At 35.4% G+C, this 24,070-nt stretch overlaps 1 protein-coding gene and 1 pseudogene across 2 annotated transcripts; both read left to right on the forward strand.

Moving 5' to 3' along the window:
- Positions 1–2,563: 2,563 nt before the first annotated feature.
- LOC104600497 (dual specificity protein kinase YAK1 homolog) lies at positions 2,564–6,938 on the forward strand. Of its 2 annotated transcripts, XM_010263464.3 has the most exons (5): positions 2,564–2,987; positions 3,364–3,438; positions 3,633–4,530; positions 6,309–6,389; positions 6,476–6,938. In XM_010263464.3, the coding sequence occupies exons 3-5, from the start codon at positions 3,791–3,793 to the stop codon at positions 6,513–6,515; spliced, it is 861 nt and encodes a 286-aa protein (XP_010261766.1). In that variant the 5' UTR covers positions 2,564–2,987; positions 3,364–3,438; positions 3,633–3,790; the 3' UTR covers positions 6,516–6,938. The 2 variants fall into 2 exon arrangements, with proteins under 2 accessions (XP_010261766.1, XP_088749429.1); XM_088893303.1 differs by lacking the exon at positions 6,309–6,389 and having other exon boundaries at positions 2,567–2,987; positions 6,476–6,660.
- A 13,401-nt stretch (positions 6,939–20,339) lies between these two features.
- Positions 20,340–21,388, forward strand: LOC104600498 (ethylene-responsive transcription factor ERF017 pseudogene; annotated as a pseudogene).
- The last annotated feature ends 2,682 nt before the right edge of the window (positions 21,389–24,070 follow it).

Here is a 24,070-nt window from a genome sequence, read left to right on the forward strand (position 1 = left end):
TGAGGTTTCTGACAATTATAAAAATCTCCACTTAAGTTTTATTTTAACAATAGTCTCCCCTGAATTTTTAAAAAACTCAACACATATCTCCCTTCCGTTACTAACCACACGAAAAACGTTTGAGTGATACGTTATTTTTTTTAAATACCTATTTTACCCTTTTATATAATTTCATAAATAATTTTACTAAAGACAGGATAGCTTCGGGTTCTATCTCGTCCTCGACGACATGAAACCAATAGAAACTAACGGCTTTGGTGGCCGAAAAGAGAGTACTCATTCTCTTGTTCAAGGTTCCGGACGAAGACACAGAGTGCCACTAAGACACTCATCTCCTGGTTAATACGGATGTGAGGGAGAGAATGTTCTGGGCAGTTTTGTATGAACGATTACTGAGGTTCAACACCTGTTTAGGGGTTGACAGCTGTACTTAACTTTGGAAAGTTATTTTTAAGTTGTATTATTGAAGTTACCGTTTTCAATAAAAAAAATGTAGTTACAGGCTATATGTGGCTGCATGGAGCAAGCCAGTCACGGCATAACCATCAGATTGTCTTGTTCCTATTTAGAAAACTTTGGGTCTTTTGATTTAGGCTTGATTTCCTTTCCCGTGGTTATCATGCCATTGGAGGTATCCACGTTTCCTGGAAGCACTTAGGGAACCAAATGAATATCCTTATAAGCTTCCATTCCTCAATTGGGAATAATTTTAAGAGTCACAAAGAGTTTTAATGCACCATCGGCACACAATAAGGCCAAGGGAAGAGCCAACATGACTAAGAAGCAAAAACAGCCCCAAGAATAGTTTGGGCGACAAATATTGAAAGAAAAAAAAACCCTGAAAAATTTCTAGAGTTCAGAAAATTACGGGATCACTTCTTGTCTTCCTAGAAATATAAAACAAGCCAAATAAAATTGGCTTGAAGGAGAAACACCCCATTAAAAGTGTTAAAACAGCTTCAAAAGCAAATCTGAATTTTCTGTGGATTTCCTTTTGGAAAAATCATAACAAACCACAGAAGTTTCACATAGAGGTGAAACCTATATAAAAAATCCCTAAATTCAGGGCGATTTGAATCGTACCAGTTTTGAAAGATGGTTGCCACCACTTGTATGGACTGCTGATGTTAGCAAGCTGCCTCTAGGGTAACAAACACCAGCAAAGCCTACCCTGAATCCAGATGTGATTTGATACCAAGTTGTTTAAGATGAAGCCATAATAAGAAGGAAAGAAGAAGAGAGTTATGAAGATGTGTCTTGGGTTATTGTTCACACTGGAGACAAAGCCTTTATAGTTTTGCTGAAAGTGCAAGATTGCCCTTACTTGGGCGCCCAAATACAAAGAGGAAATAAAAACCCAAAAAAAAAAAGAACACTTTCATCATATTGCATATTCTCTATAAATTTAAATGGAAATAGAAGCATGATCAGGAGATGACCGAAAAGGTAAAATGTGACTTGCTCAATCAGCATGAAATGTAATATTTATTAATGCTAGTAAATGAGGTGACTTGAGAATGCAAACATCCAAAATGAAACAAAAACTCTAATATATCAACATAAGGATGACTAAGCTGTCTATGCCATGTATGTCAAACATTATTACTATTAACAATTTCTAAATTAGGGGTAATAGTAATCAAACAAAATATACTTGGTTACAGAACTGGCAGCATGCTCAGTTTTTTTAGTTCTTTAGAATCTCTTCCATTTTAATTTATATCCTGAAATTTTGTCTTTATAATAATACAAACATCAGATATGATGTTTTTGGATATGTTAATAGTTTGTATGCTTAGTAATGTTTTTCTTTTGGTTGGTAAGAATCAAAAGTTTATTGAAAACATGGACAATATGTATAGGTACAAAGAAGATGTATAGCCTGTGTAACAATCTACACCCAAATTAAATTATACAATGGATTCCCTAGGAATCTCCTCCCAATACATTTGAGATCTTCTAACCCCTTGCTTAGCTAAAGCATCAGCCATGATGTTTGCACTTCTAGGCACCCATTGAAATGTAATCATCATTACTGCTGCCGGCTTACTTATTTCCCTCAACATATACCTGTATGTCAATGTTCCTTGTGTATTATTTCTTATCCAGTCCACCACTGGAATCTCCCTCTACTATTATGTTCTTGTTTTGGAGTCTTTTCCTCAATTTTAACTCATGTAAGATTGCCATCAGCTCTGCTCTTGTTGAGTCCCTAAACCCAATTGACCCCGAATACAAAGCCATCACAGACCCATCTGCTTGTCTGAAAACATCCCCAATACCTGAATTCCCAGGGTTATCAAGTATGCAACCATCAGAATTCATCTTGATCCAAGGAGACTCAGGTGGTTGCCAAGGAATCCTTTATCTATCTATTGCGGAGGATGAACCATCTACCACCTGCTAGTTCCTGCATCCTGCTATATCATCATATGAAACATCAGTGAAGTATCACTATGTTCTTATCCATTGGGCCTCCCTTATTGTAACAGTCCGTTTTTGACTTCCATACTCCATACAGAATTCTTTATCCTCAAAAATATTCTTGCTCCTTTCTTCCCAAGTTGTCCACAAAATAGCTGCTCTTGTACATCTCCATGGAACCACCTACAGGCAAACAAAGAGAAGAAAAAATATCCCAAATAGCAGAGACAAAAGGAGAGGAGATTAGTAAGTGTGAAGGGGTCTCCCAGTGTGCTCTACACAGAAAGCACATATTAGGAGAGATTCACTAGTTTGGTCCTTTCTTTTGCTAGTTGCCACGTGATGATCTTTTCCAGAATCACTTCCTAGCAGAAAGCCTTAATTTTGAAGGGTATAGGGCCACACGAAACAGTTTAACAGGGAAACCATGACTTAAAGCAAGATTGACAACAAAGCACTGAAAAAAGATGCACGCAAGAAAACCCTAAAAGCACAAAGCAGTCCAAACTCTGTGGTCTCTTCTTGACCTATCCAAAAGAAGACCATCCAAGGGTTGAATAAAGGTACTAATAATTAAATATGTAGAGGCTCTCATCTTTATGGGAGAGCTGAGCTCTGTTGTGTATTACTTTCATTTTTTCTTTTTTCTGTTAATATATTTCTATCCTCTACCTTTTCCAAAAAATAAATGTAGAGGTTGCATGTGTCTTAGCTCTTGTGAGAACCACCTGTTTCTGCTCCCCTTTGCTACTCCCACTACCATCTCTGTGAACTAATGAGTTAAATGATATGTTGTTTGTTTTATCCAATCCTGACTTGGGGTACTCGTTTTATCATGCATCATAGAATACTTTATTTTTTCCTGAGTCTGAAATGTGGTTTACTGCGTTTTTTGGTTAATCAAGCATCAGATTGCTTACTTAACTATCTTTTTCACAGTCTGTTGCCCCGAATGTTAACGTAGACCACCATCCAGGTGGTCGCCATTGGTTTGCTGCTGGTCTTTCCCCTCAGGTGAATTTGCTTTTCCTCTGTGGTCTTCAATATTATCTTTGAGATTGAGCATGTATTCAAAATAATTTCTGTTGCCATTTTCTTATATCAGGATTTTCCTTCCCATGTCTTCAATATTATCTTTGTTTCAGCTGTAGCATTTAATCATTATATTATCCTTTTGTGCAATAATTTTAGATTGATTTGGTTTACAGGTTACAAGTACGAACATAGGTCATCTACAGAGCAGCCAACATTTTCAGGTGACCTCATACTCTCATGTCAGTAGTTATGGCAGCTTAGGAAGCCATGGTAGCTATAATGACAATGTTGGGTTGGAAGCAGCTATGGAAGCTATGGTGATAATTGTAGTATGTATGCATATTATTCACCTGTTGGTCCATCTGGTATGAGCATCATTGCACAAGGTGATAATTGTAGTATGTATGCATATTATTCACCTGTTGGTCCATCTGGTATGAGCATCTGTGCACAAGGTGGAGACCCAATCCTTGGAGCTAATCCTGATACTAGGCGAAGAACTTCTCAAATCTCTCATGGGAATGGTCTTGGTGTCAGTTCATCTGCAAGAAATTTTGCGCCAATGTCCCTAGGTGCTAGTCCTTCACACTTCACTCCTCCAAGCTCCCACATTCAGGTTTCTGCTGGTTCTCCAAAGTATGGTCCAAGTTCTCCAGCGAGAAGCAGTGGTTTTCATGGTTCACCATTGAGCAAAATGATGGCAGTGTCAAGGTTTAATAGAAGAAGAAGTTGGGGATATCGTGGAAGTTCACAGTCTCAGGAGAGTGCATCATCTCCACACTCTCAAGGGTATCACACTGATGGTGCTAGCTGCAGTCACACTGACTGGAACTCTAGAGGACATGGTAATTTTCCTCAGAGTGTGCAGTCAAGTTTTAATCCACCAAATTGGAGACAACAAAGGGGATGCAATGGAGTCAACTCAGGAAATTCCTCAACCATTCAGAATGTTCAAGGATCTCTTCTGCAAAGCTCTAATATGCCGTTCCAACCAGCCAAAGAAACTGCTTTTGACAAGTCAGAAAACAATTTGTCACTTCCTGCTCTTGGTGATTGGGATCCCAATTATAGGTAAATATTAAAAGGCTTTTTACCTTGTAACTTTAAGTTGGTATCTTCCATCTCCAGCTCAGCTTATAAATGATACTGTGGTTTCGATAATCTGTGTTAAAAAGTGAAACAGAAAAGGAGATCATTGTATACTTAATTGACCATACTTCATTGGTTTAGACATGCACAATTTTATCAATTCTGGGAAGAACCTATTTTAAATGGTTTCTAGAAGGATACAATGTAAAGTATGAGGCTTGTTTACAGTATAAAATTGCAATGGTTTCTAGAGGGAGAACCAGTTTTAGGTGGTGTTTGATAAATCTGAAAATTCAGATATGAAAAGTGTCTGAAATCTGAAAAGAGTCATAGATGCTTTTCTATTTTTTAGAGAATTTGAATAGATAATGCTGTTTGTGTTGGATCAATTGTGCAAACATCTGAAATTGCTTTGTTATACTATTTTACCCCTGGAATAGGCTATTTTGTAATTTTGAATGCAATTAGCACTATTTCATATAAAATAACTTATCAGATTCAGAATAATATTGAAATTATACAAAAAAATTAAAATTTAATAAAAATTAAAATAATCAATAAAAATTAATAAATAATTAAATAACTGAAATAACATGAATAAAAATAATAAAATAATTAATAATTACTAAAATAATTAATAATTATAAATAACACAATAAAAAATAATAAAAATAATTAATCACTAATAAAAAATATTAATATGATTAAAATTTAATAAGCCATCCTATTAATGTCAAGAAACTGTCCTAGCATCAATCTCATCAGAGAACTTCTTTTGCCTCTTGGAGGGTCTTTCACTTGGACCTATAGACTCTTCAAATGTATGTTGTGTTTTAGTCTGGGGCCTTGTGGGAGGTGTGGTATGAGTGTTAGCATTGTCAATAGGTCCACCCTCTTGTGTATCATCATCTACACTGGTAGAGGCAACTGGTCTTGTCCTATTTGCCAACGGAGTCCAGCCAACTTCATCAGTTGAATAGACCCCATCGAACAACGCTTTGCACTCGTCGGCAAATTGCAGTCCTGCATACCTAAATACTTTCACATTTGGGTTGGCCTGTTATCAAACAAACAAACAAGCCATCCTATTAGATCATACACACAAATACATTACCTCCCAACAACAAATTTTTAGTGTAGTTTACCTTCAAGAATTCTTCCCACTGCTCATTTGACCAGTCAACTGTACCAGTAGATGGATTATACCCATTTCCAGTCCTATTGATAAGTGTCAGCCATAGTTGATATTTTCTCTTCAGGTAATCAAACCCATTCTTTAGTTGTTTTTGTGAGAAATTCTTTTGGGTCTTTTCCATTATCTTCTTCTGAACCCGTGTCAACGGTTCTTTCTTTAGTGATCCACCTTGTCTCCCATGGGTGGACACCTCATCAAGGCATAAGTCCAACAATAGTTTTTGCAAGGCTGGGTCCTTCCAAGTGGCTTTATCAAAATTATCTCCGGTGGCCATTCCTAACCCCCTATTAATGATAAGGTATGACCTATGTCAGAAGTAGAAAACCCAAACTCAAAGCATATAGTTATCACACAAAATAAAATTCTCAAAGCAATAAAAAATAAAGTGAGGTGAAGCTCCTTAAAGTGAGGTGTAATAACAGATCAAAGCCACTTAAAATAAATGAAAAAAGCATATGGTTCCAAGAGGACACCTATCAAAGTAGCAATTTTCCATTTCTTCCTAGAGAGGAAAGCACTAAAATCTGTCTCAGACCTGGCCGACTGGAGTTCCTTAAACTTTCAGGTGGAAACCGATTTTGGACTCTCCAAGCTTATGGCTGACAATGAAAAGGATCATGTCAGCACTCAAGTCAAGGGGTCAATGGTAAGTGAGTACTATGCATCTACTCAAACAATCTCTGGTATTGCTCGAAATGTTAAATAAAGATGCCTTGTTTTGTATTGATGCAGGGTTACATGGATCCCGAATATTATATCTCTCAGATGTTGACAGAAAAGAGTGATGTATAATTGTATATAGTTCTGGGGTGCTAATGTTAGAGCTGATAACTGGCGGGAGAGCAATAGATAAAGGGAGATCGAGAGCGTTCTGAGGTGTGTGGAAGAATTAGGATCTGACCGCCCAATGATGAGTGAAGTGGTGAAAGAGATCGAGAGCATTCTGCAGTTGGCTGGTCTGAATCCAAATGTTGATTCTGCATCCACTTCAGAAAGTTATGTATGTTCTAGTCGAAGTCACACCCAACATCCTAACAGAGACAGTAATGAGTTCTTTGATAATAGTGGGGGTTACCCACCTTGCAAGGTGGAAGCACAATGGGTTGAAGTATTTGATTAGGCTCTGTTTGGTGTAAATGTATAGAAGTACATGCAAATGGGCCGAGTGTCAATCCTGGTTTTCTATTGCTTCAAATTAACTTAAGCTTGTTTTTTTTTTATTTTTTATTTGTAAGAAGTAAAATAGGAAGTAAAAGGATGTAATCACACAGCACTGGCTATTGCTTACTTCAGCAAAGCACTACAGGGTTGCAATCTGAATCTCTTCAGGTGGAAACCGACGCTTGTGGTACAGGGGTAGGGGCAGTGTTGTCTGTCTATTGCTTACTTCAGCAAAGCACTAAAGGGTTGCAATCTGAATCTCTCCACCTATGAAAAAGAATTACTGGCAGTAGTGATGGCAGTCCAGGTGAATAGTCAAAAGTCGAAGTTCAGAAACACTCTAGTTTCAGTTTGTATTGTTTGTTTGTTTTATTAGAAATTTTATCAGCTTATGTAGGGTCACCTCATCATGTTCAATTTACCAGCCTCACCCGCAGACACCCACGACGTGGTAAAAGGAAACCCCTTTTAGACCTTTTCATTGAACTAAAATTTGGCACTTAAAACTCTGATCAATTTCATAGTGGAAAAGTTCAACAACGGAATGCTATAGAGCCTTGGTTTTTTTTTGGATAAGTACTATGGGAGCTGAATCATTTTGGCCAATCCAAAAAGGCAAAAACTGCTTAAAATTGAATGGGTGGTTTGCATGTATTAGACATGAAACCAGTTGAGAGAACTGAGGTACCAGATATGTCAGATAATTAACCTTTGGATCTCTCTCTCTCTCTATTTATCTATCTTTCTATCTCTCTCTCTCTCTATTTATCTATCTTCAACTTACTCTAGCTCTGACTAAGAAGGAGCTGATCTGTGATTGGTCAACATGTCTTATATAATGTGGGTTGGATGGTTATTGGTCAGCATTTGTTGAACAAAGGGATGCAAGATTTGTGGCTGGGGATCCATTATTCAGTCGACTCATACGATATTTTCTGATAAAAAATAAGGAAAGAAAATGCCAAATCTTATAACCTCTCCAGCTGCTTGGTTTTGCATCCTTCCTTGATGGAGTCATGCCATTTACTTCTAACAAATTAAGAGAATAAATAATTAAAGCAAAGACCACCACAGTTCTGCCAATAGAGGAAATTCCCGTTTAAATATAGATGTATTAACCAAGGTATAGAAAAAAGAAATATAAGTCAAAATTGTAGGAAATCTTGACCGTTATTGACCACTTCAATCTTCTGTAACTACTTTGTTTCCCTGTAGTAAAAAAGGTTTCATAAGTATTTTTAAATCAAATGATGGATAATATTTCATTACTGGCAGTAGTGATGGCAGTCCAAAAATGGAGAACATATTTGTTGGGCAGTCACTTTTTAATTCAAACCTTCCACAAAAGTTTGGGGTTCCTTCTTCAACATCAATTGCACATTCCATTTCAGCAGAGGTTGATTAGTAAATTAATGGGGTATGATTTTGAAATTAAACATCGGAGGGGAAAAGAGAATTTGGTGGGTGATGCTCTATCTAGGCGTGAAGAAGCAGAATTATGGGCCCTCTAATTGGATAGAAGAACTGAAATTAGAAGTAGCCCAAGACCCAAGGATGCAAGAAATTATACAGGATCTGCAGTCAGAAAACCATGGGGGGTCTAAAATGGAGTACAGAGGTAGGCTGACATGGTACCAGGGCCGAATCATTCTAGGTCCAGCATCTCGATGGACTTCATTGAAGGCCTACCAGTCTCACATCGGAAATCAGTCATTCTAGTAGTGGTAGATAGCCTCACTACATCCTCAAGCCATCACCATTTTAAGCCTCCAAACAGAGAACACCAATGACAGTGCTACTGAAAAAAAAAAAAAAAACTTGTGCAAGCGAGGACATGACTGGATAAGCAAAGCAAAGAGGTAAAAAAAAACCCTCAATAATCCTTCGTTCAACAAAGTAATCTTCCGAAAACCATCAAAGCAAACAAACAACAGTTCATCTTCCAAAAAAAAACATACATAAATAAATCAAACAACAGTTCATCTTTGCCCAGCTAAACACCCCCATTGTGTGCTCTAGAGAAACCTACAGTGTGTCTTTGGTGCAGTTACTCACATGCAAAATGTTCCACTATAGGCCAATTTCTCCTTCGGCAATGCCCTGGGGTTGCCTATATTGGCTCAATGTGATTCATTTCCCTCAAGTGCTGTTTTGGAGATCCACAACAAGAATGCTGGATGGTCAATCTTCTGCTGCACAACAAAAACAACCATGAAATTTATACTTTACTCCATTCTTTCAAATACCTTACGTCTAAATTAGTTCCAATTGCACACTGGCTTCTAAACTATTGGCATTACTACAAGGGTTAAATCTAGCCAAACAACTAGGATGCAAATATGTTGAAGTCGAAGGGGGCTCAAAAGTAGCATTTTCATGGGCAGCAAACAATAACCATACCCTATGGATGTTTAAACATGTGATTAGGGAAGTGGAGAAGATTGCAAAGGAGGTTGAGGCTGAATTTAAATGGGTCCAAAGAAGTGCAAATGGTCTAGCTGATGGATTAGCAAAACATGGGGCATTGAGACAATAATTATTTTGGGCTACACTGTAATGAGGGATAGAATAGAAAGATTAAAGGGGATCAACAATCCCATCACCAAGTTGTATAAACTACTTACAATCTGAATTTTAATAAAATACATATTTATTGATTAAAAAATATGCCAGGAATAAACTAGATCAAATGGTTCCATCATTGATGGTCCAGTGAGTGCTTTTTGGTTTTGTTTATATATGGATGCACCTTGACCTACTATCCAGAAGGACCATGTTACATGGGTATGAGAAATGAAGTGTAGGCATGGTATTGGACCTATTGGTTTGAGCATTTGATACACCACACATAGAGGAAGTGCATCTCAAATGAGAAACACTTTATGCCTAGGGTGCATGGGTGCAATGGTTATTTGAGACCTAATATGTACTTAGGATGATGGTTGTGACCAAAAACCAATTCTTATGATTGATTTCTTCAAGTTTTGGACAGCAGAAGCTAATGCAATTTAGGAAAAGATCCATAATCTGGGAGAGCATGAACCAAGAAACTTTATGGCCATGATCTGTTGCCTAATGGAGGCTGATTGATACTAATTTGGCTATGACCCACCTGGAGCAATTCCTATGCTGATCAAATCTTCCTTTATTATGATTTGATGGTTTTAGTAATTCAATCAAAGCAAGAATCCATTACATTATTGGATCAAATTGGATGATATTCCAAATTTGATCCACAAACACAACATTATTGGGTTTATGCTAAAATATTTCAATTTAGGAGTTTAAGATTTCAATCAAGGAAAGGATGTCATCTGCATGAATAGCTCCTTCGATTTCTTTCATCAGATATATCTCTCTCATTGATAAGATTTTCTTGAATCCATCAATATCTTTTATAAACAATCGTTTGAAGATCTCCTTGTCTTAATCAAGTTGATCTTGAATCCATTGGTCTTTCCTTCAGTAATAACATGTGGAGCTCATTGGTACTTGGTGGACATGGTTGATTGCCACTGACAATCCGGCTAAAGAAGGATGGAACCCCATGAGGGATGAACTTGCTCATCTCTTATGCTAAATTCAAAATGGTGATGTTTCTGTTGGATTCGCAACCACTGGATAGGTTTTTCTTTTGGCAAGGAAGCTTGCTCCAGGCTATGGGATTTGCAACTACATGGGGTACTTAACCTTTCAACTCCTCTATCTTCTGCTTTTATTTTCCTCTCTGGTACTCTCTCTCTCTCAGTCTAGTTTTGTATCTCTTTCTTCTACTTGTCTTTTTTTTGAGAAAAAGAGTAGCATTATATTAAAAAGATAAAGGAGAGTACATGAGATTATGTACAAAGAAGGCTAGCCACACACAGGTTACAAAGGCATAAGTCTATCACTATATAAGCTTGCCTTGTGTTAGTGTGCTCCAGAATTGGCAAAACTATCTGCTATAGTGTTTAAAACCCTGTGAATCAAGGTTAGTTTTACATTCAAGGAATACAACAAATCTCTAGCCTCGTCCAAGTAGTGACTAGTGAGCTAATCTCCAAGGCCCACCTTCCTTCTCCCCAAGCCATTTTATCATGTTGCTAGAACCACCTTTGACTACTAGGCTGGTCAAGCCTAGACTTCTTGTGATATGGAGGCCATTTATCACAACTAAAATTTTAGCCGTTGTAGAGTCTACAGACCCAATTGGCCCACCAAAAAACCACAAAGGACTACCATCCCTCCTCTTAAACACACCACCAATTCTAGCTAATCCCAGGTTTCCAAGTGCATTTCCATCAAAGTATAGAGTCAACTCTTCTTCTCTTGACTGGTGGAGGCTTGTAACTCTTAAAGATCTAAGATCTAGGTGAAGAGAACAATAGTTCCATCGCATTCTACTGAAGCATGTTTAGAGTGATTCCTTTGTACATCTCTGAATTCAGCTCCCACAGATTGCAGATGTGAAAAATATGAGAAATTAGGTCTTTTGTGGATCTTGCTTTGTTACTCAAAATGCGTTTGTTTCATTCTTCCCAAGCAGCCACATTACTACTTGTCTGTTAGAGTTAGGAATCTTGATATATTGGTCTTCTGGGTCATTTTTAATGGTTATTATTTGCTTCAGAGAATAGAACAAATTCAGAACTCGAATTTATTTGTTATACTAAAACTTAATATCAATATCATAAAGAGCCTTTTTTTTTGGTATTATACATAGTAAAGGGGTATTAGGGGTGGGACAGAGCAGGGTGCATGTAAGGCCCTTTGGCCATACCATGGAGAGCCTGCGTTCTACGAGCTTGATCTTGTGCCTCCTGTTTTGAAGGGATGCTGACTGACTATCTCAACTACTAGGTCATAAAGAGCCAATTTGGTGTTTCTAATAGTTGATCTGAACGATTTATTCCTAAATTAGATTGTAGGATTGCAATAAATTTTTGAATTCCCTCTAGTTTATCTAAACTATCAGTCTGGTTCTATATATCTTAAAATTGCCTTTTTGATACTTTTTGCAATTCTGATACTTTAAAACCTTGGTTTTGTTCCTGGTGCAACCTTTATCCCTTTTCAATTCCAAATTAGTTATACAAATAAGCTATGTAGTCATTTGGCTAAGTTTTTCTTTTGTTATGAGTTATGACTTTATGAGCATCCCATAAACTTCAGGGAAATCATTCAACATTGTTAATCAGGTAAGCCTCCTCTTTAGATACTCATGGTGATGGAAGATTCAGCTAATGATGGTACATTATAGATTTTCTTATAAAAAATGGTACATTATAGATGCAATTCACTCATTGGTATTTTTCCTTTACAAGTTTAATTCATATAAACCTTATCATAACAAATGTTTCTTGTAGCATTCTACCTTGTTCCCCCACCGGCCACGGCCTCTAGTCCTATTTGATTCTTTGCAAGGACTTGTTTGCTAATGAGGTCATTTCCATCAAAACCTATGGACATTAAAAGTAACTTTACAATTATTTGGGCAGTTGAGGGTTTATATTTGATTAGTAATTTATTTTATGGTTCACAAAGAACAAAGAAAATGGTTCTCTCAGGATATTTATCTTGGGAACATTACTTGTTAAAACACATCAATTGCAAATTCTATACTGGTTTTACCAGTCAAAATATGTTTTAAACTAATTTTTAGTTCAAGTAATATAACTCTTGTTTATTATGGGTTTCACTATGATGCTGGGCAGACATGATACTGGAAAAACTAACAACCAATCAATCAACATCATAAGAGTGCTAACCAATCAGGTGGATTTTCATCAAATTTCACAGGGGGGATTTGATTGGCCAAAGCCTTTCCAATATGTCTTTTTGGCTTCAAAATCATCCGAGCAATATTAATTTTTCACTGTAATATATGGTTATTTCATTTTCCTAGAGTGCGCTGAACACAAGGGAGACTTCACATTTGACTAGTAAGTTCTCCCTAGCAATGATTAAACGGTGTTTGGAAGATTTTGTGGCTGCAATAAGCGATCTTCTCTGATGCTTCAACAAGAATATTGGTCAAATTGCTCAAATAAGGAACATTCATTCAATTGTCTTAGACCAAATTCATTCTGGATTTGCTCAAGGACATCGAGAATAATGAAATATCTACGTTTTACATATCTAAGCACAACATTTTCTTCTGATCTGGTGTATCTTCAACTATTTTCTGATATTCTCAACAATGCTAGTATGAAAAGTTGTTTTTGGAAGATAATAGGAGTAAATAGTTGGTGTTCGTTTATTCGTTTTTGTTGTATGGGGGCCTACTAATCCACGACAAAGAGACCCATGTAGGAGGGACAGACATGGATATTACTATTTTCACCTTTAATTTGTTTTGAAAATAAATCACTGTATAACATAATGATTTGACACAACACGAATCGTCCCACTTGAAAAAACAGTTAAAAAGAAAAGCCATATCCATAGACGGCGGTCAGACGATTGATTCAAGAAAGATGATTGAACAAAAAGGTTTTGTTTCCAGGTCACCGTTTTCAATTTTTCAATCATCGCTTGATCCATTTGATCTTGGACCCGACATCCCAGTCTGAGTTTGAGTGTTGACAACACTGGTTTGAAGATGGTCAACAAAACAACAATCTCCATTTATGATTTATACAACGTTTCTAATACTTTCTATCATGTACCAACTAAAGCGCGTGTAAAGTATTACTGTGTTTCCTTATTATGTTCTATTAAAAAAAATGAGGGTGTTGACCCTTTGAAATTTTTCTGTAATTGGAAATTTCTCCTCTCCTTCCCCATTATGTTTATCAAATCACACATGTATTGTTATGATTTTGTTTTGAATTAGGGTTTTTAATTTTTTGTGAAGTTATTTATTTTTACGTTTATTTTTAAGGTAAATAAGATAATGACCGTTTAACTATAAAAAAGTAATTATTATTAAAAGGGATAATTTTGTTTGATCAAAGCTTGAATAACTTTCCTCCCAAGAGGAAAAGTTATTTATCCACCTTAAAAATGATACATAAATTTGAAAAAACGAACATGAGTATCTTTTTTCAGACATTCCCCCTCTAAAATAAAAAAAAAAAAAAACAAAAAGGACAAAGTAAGAGATAACTCAGTTGGTATTGGATGATTTGTTCTAATGAAGATGTGGCTTCGAGTCTCACTATCATAGCTATGAAAGAAAAGAATTATATGTAAATACCAAAATGGTTAATGATGTGATGTTGTATTTATTGTTTATAAAAAAAGGTGATAACCGCCCCTTGGGGGTATTCAGGCATTGATTAATATAAAAAATTCCAAAAAATGAACAACCATAGATGAAGTTATGTCTTAGTGGGAAGTGGGAACACTATAATACGCCCAAATCATTTTGATTCTCGGATTTTATTCCTACCCTACAATTACAAACTAGCTCTACGCCTAATTGCCTATGGATAAACAACCCACGCTGTCAGTTTTTTTTTTCTATTTTTTTATATCAATTATCGATATAAAAATTATATCAATAAAATCAATATAGTATTATGTTTATAATTATCTTTTTTTTTATCTTTTTGATGCTCACTTTTTTAATGATTTAGAAATTTTCAAATAGTTCGGTGTGATACTCCATCAATGGAATTTTACATACATTGATGATGTTTACACCACAACAAACACAGCCTAAAAGAATGATTCGAAAATTTGAATTTACCACCTGAAATCCCCTTTATTCCGATTGATCCTCTACGGTCTACCCTCGCCCCAAATTGCCTTTTTTATAAAAAAAAAAAAGAAAAAAAAAAGTTACTGGAGTTTGTTTCTCTAACATCTTATCGATCAAGTGTACACAGTACTAGGGGTGTTCACAGGTCGGGTTGGGTCGGTTTAGTGGGATTTTCCCAACCGACCCAACCTGGTCGGGTTACCTAAGGTGGGAACCGAAACCGACCCACTGATAGGCCAAACCGACCTGGTCGGTTTGAGTCGGGTTGGGTTGGTTTGGATCGGTTTCGGTTTTGCCCCTGTACAAAGCCGAATAAAACTGAAATATGTATTTTAAAAAAAAATATACATACAAATAAAATATATTGGAAATTTGGAATATATATTTTCTGGAAATATATATCTCATATATTTCAGAATATATATTTTTTAGATATAAATTTTTTCAGATATTTTGGTTTTTTTGTAAAACTGAAATATCTTTATTTAATAGTTTTAAATATAAAATATATTTAAATTAAAACCGAAATATATATTTAAATAGATTAGGCTGAAATATGTATTTAAAATATATATATATAAACAAAAATATACATAAAAATAAAATATATTGGAAATTTGGAATATATATTTTCTGGAAATATATATCTCATATATTTCAGAATATATATTTTTTAGATATAATTTTTTTCAGATATTTCGGTTTTTATGTAAAACTGAAATATCTTTATTTAATAGTTTTAAATATAAAATATATTTAAATTAAAACCGAAATATATATTTAAATAGATTAGGTTTTTCATAAAACTGAAAACTGAAGTTTTTATTTTTTAAGATATTTTCTAGAAATATATTTAAAACTGAAATATGTATTTAAAATATATATATATATATATATATATATAAACAAAAATATACATACAAATAAAATATATTGGAAATTTGGAATATATATTTTCTGGAAATATATATCTCATATATTTCAGAATATATATTTTTTTAGATATAAAATTTTTCAGATATTTCGGTTTTTATGTAAAACTGAAATATCTTTATTTAATAGTTTTAAATATAAAATATATTTAAATTAAAACCGAAATATATACTTAAAATTTTAAATAGATTAGGTTTTTCATACAAAACTGAAGTTTTTTGTGCAAATATATCATCATTAATTATATTTTTTTCAAAGCTTAAACTTAAACAAAACACAAATAAAATATATCAACTTGTAACATGCATTAAATTAAAAAATAAATAAATAAATACTAACCTTTGAATGACTGAAGTTGAGACTTTGAGAATGAGACTTGAGCAGTTGAGCTTGAGGGAATGAGGGGGGCGGACCAACCAAGTTAGAGAATAGAAGATTTTAAGAGAAGACAAAAGTGGTTAATAAAATAAAAAATTAGAAACCTTCTAAATTATAATCTAGGTAAAAAACTAAAAAATGACACCTAAATGAATTCTAATTGTAATTGCCTAATGGGCCTTTTAGAGTTCTAGTTCTAGTAAAAGCCTAGAAGTAGAAGACTAGTAGGAATTAGGAAACTACTCAAACTAGGAAGTAGAAACTACCAAACTAGTAGATCTTTAGATCGGTTCGGGTCGGGTTGATTTCGGTTTTTACGCAAAAAACCGAAATCGACCCGATATATCGATTTTTGTATGTGCCCAACCCGAAACCAACCAGTACGGATGAAAACCCAATTGACTTGGATTGGATCGATCCAGGTTGATCGGTTTGGTCGGGTTGGACATTCTTATGAAGAGCCCTACACAGTACAGACACAGATATGAAAGTATGGAACATAGCGTCACTTTTTTTCAAGAAAGCACATTGCGTCATTTGTTTGCATCCGTTAACTACATTTGGGCCCCCACCCCAAAATGTACTTTACCACCCATTTGAAAGTGCCATGTCCCTCATGCGCTCATGGAACTGTATTGGATTCCAATTTCGTTCCCAATTCAATTTCGGGACCATATTAATTTGCAGGGATATGCTACCAACCAAGCGCTCCCAACTGTCACAGCTAACCACTGCAACCTCACACATTCAGAACATACACTCCGATTGGCTGCCTCCCCACGTTACAACGTGGTTGCGAACTTGGGGTGTATTGTGGGGTGCATGTGGGGCGCATTCCGTAGATAGTCAATGCCAATTATAGGAATATCTCTTTTTTAGTTTTTATCATTAATGGAGAAATTTTCCTACATCTAAACCGTGTCTGAGTTAGGGGTTGAATACAATTCCGCCGAACAAGTTTGAATAAACAACATAGTGAATTAGTGAGGCAACGTTGGAAGTTCAATAAAACAATATTAGAACAGTACAAACGGCCAACATGTGTGCTTATCTGTGTCAAGTGGGGCCAGCCTATAAGGTATATTCAAGTAGTTTTGAAAACCATGGGTCTATTTAAGAGATGTGTCTAATTTTTATATAAATTTTTACTTTTTTATCTTTAATTTTATTTAAAAAAATATTATTTAACTATGACGTCATGAATCGATTCATTTGACCTGTACAGTTGAATTGATTATCCACCACCTAGATGGAAGAACATGGGTTTTAAAGTGTTGAAGTATTGAATATAAATCTAAATAATAGAGTTTATTGGTGAAAAAAACAAATTAATTATATGATTTATTGACATGGAATTATTGCCTTAAATATAAGACTTGATGATAAAGAATTGATTGGGGTAAAAAGCAGTTATTCAAATTACATGTTTTTGCATCACAATTAGAGAGAAACCAGTATGAGTGTACAATCCTTCATTGGAGATAGATGGAATGTTCAAGGGGGCATTGGGTACATTGGCTCGTGTTATACTGTGTTTTGGATTGATTAATACAAATTTGTGTTAACTTTTATCCAATTTCAGTGTTTACATGTAATCCAAATAAATAATAATATATAATTATATTCAATTAAATTTTTAAAATAATAATATTCAAAATTAGTATTTTGAAATGTTAATAAGGCCATGTTTGGGAATGCTTAAAAATAAGTGTTTTTTTGGGTGGGGACTACACCATTAAGCACTTATTAGTGTTTGGGAAATAAGACTGAAATAAGTGCTTATTTTTAAAATAAGGGCTTGTTTTTTAAGCCTAAATTTTCAGCTTTTTTTAAGTGCTCATATAATAAGCACTTATTCAAATTTTCCCCCATAATTGTCCCTAGTGAATTTTTAGAATACCAATTATAACCCTTTTACAAAAACAATTTTACAAAGGCACTTTTATAAAAGTAATTTTATGAAAATTACTTTTATTAAGAGTAAAGTATTTTTACGAAATCACTTTTATGAAGTACTTTTATGAAAGCACTTTTATAAAAGTACTTTTATGAAAGCACTTTTATAAAAGTACTTTTACGAAACCACTTTTGTAAAAGTACTTTTATGTGAAAGCACTTTTATAAAAGTACTTTTACAAAAGTACTTTTGTAAAATTACTTTATGAAAGCACTTTTAGAAAAGTACTTTTACGGAAGTACTTTTATAAAAGCACTTTTAAAAGTACTTTTGTAAAAGCACTTTAATAAAAACATTTTTACAAAAATATATTTATAAAAGTATTTTACCGAAGTACTTTTATGAAAGCACTTTTGTAAAAGTACTAAAACCACTTTGATAAAAGCACTTCTATCAAAGTACTTTTATTCATTCACTTTGGATTGGATATTTTGAAAATTTGAAAGAAAATGAAGGACAAAAGAGTCACAATTGCTTATTTGAGGAAATAACAACATATTTCTAATTTACAAAAAAAAAACAAAAATATTGTTTACAAAATATTTAAGAATTTAATATACTTATCAATAAAATTGTATGATATATACAAATCCCACTCCTATATTAATTATAATGTATTCGCTCATATGTACAATGAAAATATATATGCATTCCTTATGTATTCATATCCTATTAATTTCTGTTATTTAAACTTTAAATTTGATATTATTAATATATCCATATTTGTATCCACTCTTATTGATATGATATTGGACACAACCAATGTTTTAAAAACCGACCCGGAGGCCGGGCCATTTTTTCCTTTGGGTCATGGGTCACCGATTCGACCGATCGGATTGAATGATTAAGACCGTGCCACGTCATCATATATATGTATTAAGTATATATATTTATATACGTTTATATAGACCATTAATAAAAATGGGAATGGTAATCGTCCCATTCATCAAAAATCTTTGATTTTAATTTCCAAAATTATCCCTGACTGTTTATCGTTGTTTATAAGTCCATTAGTTTTTGTCTTGGAAACTCCGAATTTTATTTCCAAAATTATCCTTACTATTTATTATACCATTTATATGCTCTACTCCAATGCTTATTAGTTTTTTTTTTTAAACCAACAATAAGGGGTAATTGTAGAGTTGTATAAATCGAGTTGTACCATCCGCGACCTAGCATGGTTTGGCATAATTTTGAGTTAGCCTCAAGCACTTTTTTTCTAAACTGGCCTCAAGGACTTTCTTTCAAATAAAAGAGAAAAAAAAAGAAAAAACAAACACTTTATCTAAACATTTCTATTTTTTGATAAATTTCAGCAGAAATTTCTTATTACCTTCGGACCTGGGATATTTCATGGAGACTTCGAACAAAATAAATTAAAACTCCACGTTTTAAAGACATGGCACAAAAAGGTATTTAATTTATCCAAGTCCAGTTTGGTGTAGCGAGCAGATCCTCATCTGCTTCAACTTCAACACCAAAGAAAAGACAAAACACATTAATTGTTTTTAGTTGCTTTCTTTTAGTAAGTGCATGATGGTACTTTTTTTTTTTGTATCATCATCGTCATTATTAATTTATTATATGCGACTCTATATGTCTCTAACATTTAACAACGTGCCGATTTGTCTCGGTAAAAACGATCACAAGAAGGGATATAATTGGAAAAGGAAGTGGAGTGACGGAAGAAATACAAAAAGGTGCAGTTGAGGATTGCTACTATGTTACTACCCACGAGCTAAAATCACAAAACGACAAATACTCTCGTATCATAATCATATAGAGAATTAAGGGTTTCGTGTCGGGCAGCCAGCCAGCTTTGGCGTGGCCTGAGTCCGGATCCGCTACCCATATACCATATAGAATTAGAGCCGCATATCGGGAATACGTCGAATGAATAAGACGTTCATGTAGCGAAGATATTCCCGATGCACGGCTGTTATGTGGCTGTATCATGTGGGTAGCGTAGCGTGTTGTGTAGTAGGTAGAACTTAGCAGAAGCTTGGCGTAAGGCGAAGAAGGCTCTTGGAGGTTACCACATACCACATACCACTTTTACGGCTTTACCCAGTGGAGAGTGGAGATTATTAGAAGAATTGGAGAAAGAGCAAGACCCCAGTACCCCACCACAGGGCACAGGTCACCTTCAGCCATGAGATGGGAGTATGGGACCATTGTTGTCTGGAATCATTGAATGAGTATATGAAGAGTCACTCTCCTAGTCCTAGTACGCTGTACACTATACACCACGAGGAAAACGAACTCACAAATCCCCATCAATCCAGAAAGAAGCGTGCTAAATTTAAGAGAGTGTCACCCTTCTTTCTTTTTGTCTAATAATGTCTACCGCGTTCTCCACGTCATACTTTCTTCGCCACGTCTCAGACCGTATGGACACGCTTCGGCCCTTACCCTACGGCTACCAACGGCCTTGCTGACCACTGAGCAGCCAAAACCTCAGTATATATAGAGACAGAAGAGCCGTCATTCCTTCATCCTCCATAACCAGAGACGACTCGACACTTGAGAGTTGAGAAATTCCTCTTTTCAGCGGAAACAAACCTTACCGGTACTCAAATTTTATTAGTGGCATTAGATTCCGGTCAGCGGCAGATGGTGAAACCTACCGCCGAAGGAAAATCTTCCGATAGAACTGGTTCTCAGTATAAGGGTGTAAGAAAGAGAAAATGGGGAAAATGGGTTTCAGAAATTCGGCTACCCAACAGCCGGGAGAGGATTTGGTTGGGATCCTATGACACCGCCGAGAAGGCCGCTCGGGCCTTCGACGCTGCCCTCTTTTGCTTACGCGGTCGCAATGCCAAGTTCAATTTCCCAGAAAACCCACCGGAGATTCCTCGTGGTAGATCTCTCACACCGCCGGAAATTCAAGCTGCTGCGGCTCGGTTTGCGAATGAAGACCCACAGAATAAGGAGCCCTCCGATCATTTACCGACGGAGACCACGCTGGAATACCCCTCGCCTTCATCGGTCTCTGATGGACCAGTCCCCGCGGATAGCGATGTTTCCATCGACTGGTCCTTCTTCGACATGTTTCTAGTGGGATCCGAAGATAGCGTGTCGGATTTCGGAGTTTTTTCTGGGTTTGACGATTATTCGGCCGACTATTTTCCCTCGTCACTGGATTCCTTGGATTATGGGGAAGAGATCAGTAATGGGGATTATAATCAACAGTCCTTCCTTTGGAATTTTTAGAAGTTGCAACCACTCACCAATGGAAGGGAGTTGAGTTCCTGGTTAGTGTCAGAATTCTGGAGTTTTTAGTTGCCGGAGTTGCTGACTTTAGACTTATGCTCGACTCGAGAAAGTTGATTCGAGCATCGGATGACCCAGTTCCTTTTTTTCCTCACGAAGTCATCCTCCTATTTGTTTCGGTATGGCACATATATGCTCGTGCCATACTTAATTGCTCTCTGTAGTTTTTAAGTATTAAATTCTCAAACCGTCAAACCTATTGTATATTATGTAACACTTCATTCTTAGCCAATTTAATTCATTCAATTAATTTTGCCTATACTGGACAGATCTCTCTTCAACTTAGCCACCAGCCTCACTCGAGTGAAAACTGAAAAGTGAAAACAGAACAGAAGGAAGAAACAATACAAGCATACAACTAACTATTTACTGTTACAAAACAATAAAGAAATATCAGTAATAATTATAATACGCACTCAAGCTTCGGGCTTATTAGCAGAGAACTGAGGGGCAGAATTTCTCAAACCTTGGCTAGATCATATCTGAAAGTGTCTTCTCTTCGGTTTAATCAGATATAGAGGTATGTTGTCCACCAGCCACCAGGTCACGGCCGGTTTTACTCCGTAGGAAGTTTACAAGCTTTCAATTTTGGGTCCTATCTGATGCTATCAAAGATAGAAGGCCGAGGGTTCCATCTTAATGAAGTGCAATTGCGTAAAAGAGGTACATGAGGCCTTGAGTCCCCCTTTTATAGTCGTGGTGGTCACCCTCACCCTTTATAATGGCTCTGCACATTAGGCGTTATTAACCGGAAGACAATTAAGGCACAAACCACATCGCCAAGTGCTACCTTACTATAAATTTACCGGGGAGGCTCGGTTGACGTTGTAATACCTGTCATAGAGGTGTAAATCGGGCCGTGCTGCCCGTGGCCTGACATGATTGTGCAGGCTGTGCTGGGCTTCGGGTTTTAGATTTATGGGCCAGGCCAGTATGACACAACCGAGCGGGACATGCTGGCTCAGCCCGCGACATAGCCCATATATATTTATATTATATATAACATTATATAAAGTATAATTATATAATAATATATAATATATAATATATTAATAAAGTAAATACTTTTTTAATTTTATTATATTAATTTATTTAATTATTGTATATATAAGTAATTATATACATCAAAATTCTTATAAAATTAAAATGTTAAGGTTTTTTGTCAATTTTTTTAAATAAATAGCTTTGGTCTGATGCATGGCCCAATCTGGCCCAAGGCTCGATTCACAGGCCATACCGGACCCCATGTTATCCCAGGGGAGGGCGGCACGGCCCGCTTTACACCTCTAGCCCGTCATTAAAGCTTTACATTAATGTGAACAAAAATGACCATAATACCCCTTAAGGTTTTGTAAGATGACGAGAATGCTCTAAAAGGCGTGCCACGTGTTGTCTATCGATGGCGTGATGAATATTGACTATATCACCATCTGTCTAGGCTTAATAAGATTTTTTACCTATAGAAATAATAATAATAATAATAAAGAAATTCATATATACTATCTCCCAAACATAAAATAAAAGGAATAAAAAATAAATTAATCTAAGGCAGCTGGGAATAAGATAAAATCCGCTTAGGTTATTCAGCTGCTCAAAACATTTGAATAGCTTTAGACATAAATAGGAAAAGTCATCCAAAGAATAAGGCTCAACAATTATGAGTTTTGGCAAATTTTACTAGCCGAGTAATCCATCTTTTACTTGGACAAGGTGAAACATAATTCAATTGCATCAAATTTCTAATTAACTCTATTGGCATTTTTTACCTTATTTGATATTACATAATGTACATTACAGGGGACTCAGGGTTGGGACAGATGAAGGGTGTGGTTGGTCTCGTCCCCTTACCCCTTATTTTGTACAAATGAGAAGCGACCATCTCAGTTCAGCTCAGCTACTTAGGGGGTGTTTGGTAGTGTGGTACCTAAAAGATGTGGTGTTTGAATCTATTTGGCTCCAATGTGGTGTGGATGTATTATTAGCAATATTTTAAATAAAATATTTCAATCATTTGTTATGTTACATGTAGTGACCATATCCAATTTACTGTGTGGTGTGGTATCTTTTTAATGTATGCCTATTGACAAATTTTAAGGAACAAATGATTTTATGTATAACTGTTATTTAATTATAGGCTTTTTATAAACAAATTAATAAAATTTATTGATTGTCAAAATCAGATATGTTTTGAAAAAAATGGCAAAAACATTGAATCCAACAAAAAATTAAATTTGTTTGGCCAAAAGAAGGATATGGTTTTAACCGTTGAAGTATTAAGAGATGATTTAACATGGCACTAAATAGTAAGAAATGGCAAAATAGGATTCATGTAGCCCACTCCATAAAGCTGGAACAAGGCTAAGATGATGATGATAATTTTAATCCTCAATTCTATCACAACAATTATCAAACCATGTTGGGTTAATTTGTTACCAATCTCCCTAAATCTCTGAATCAGTATCCACTCCAAATCATGTAGCTGGTTGGATTTTGAGAATCCAAATCCTCCCCATATATGAAAGTGCAAAATCTTTCTTGACTCTCCACACATTTTAAGGGTAGGGCAAGTTGGGTTTGGAAAATGCACCTAGTTTGCTATTATTTCTTGTTATATATAAACAATAAATAGGTAAAATAATATGAACAAACAACACAAATTCCAACTATTTGATTAAAATATGTAAAAAATACATAAATTTTCAATCATCCTTCACATAAAACTCAAAATATTGTAAAATTCAACACCTAATACATTAAGTCCATATACTTTCCAACAATATACAAGTTGTGAAGGGTTGAGTTTAGCCTAATACTTGACCCAATCCATACCTGTATGGGTTGTAGAATACTAAAACAGTAAAACACATTCCCACCCCAAATTCTATTATTCAAGCAAAAATACCTTTTTCATAGAGGCCTGGGACATGTTCACCCGTAGTTG

This window comes from Nelumbo nucifera, chromosome 8 (genome assembly GCF_055504915.1).
Source record: "Nelumbo nucifera cultivar China Antique chromosome 8, China Antique-T2T, whole genome shotgun sequence".
NCBI lineage: Eukaryota > Viridiplantae > Streptophyta > Magnoliopsida > Proteales > Nelumbonaceae > Nelumbo > Nelumbo nucifera.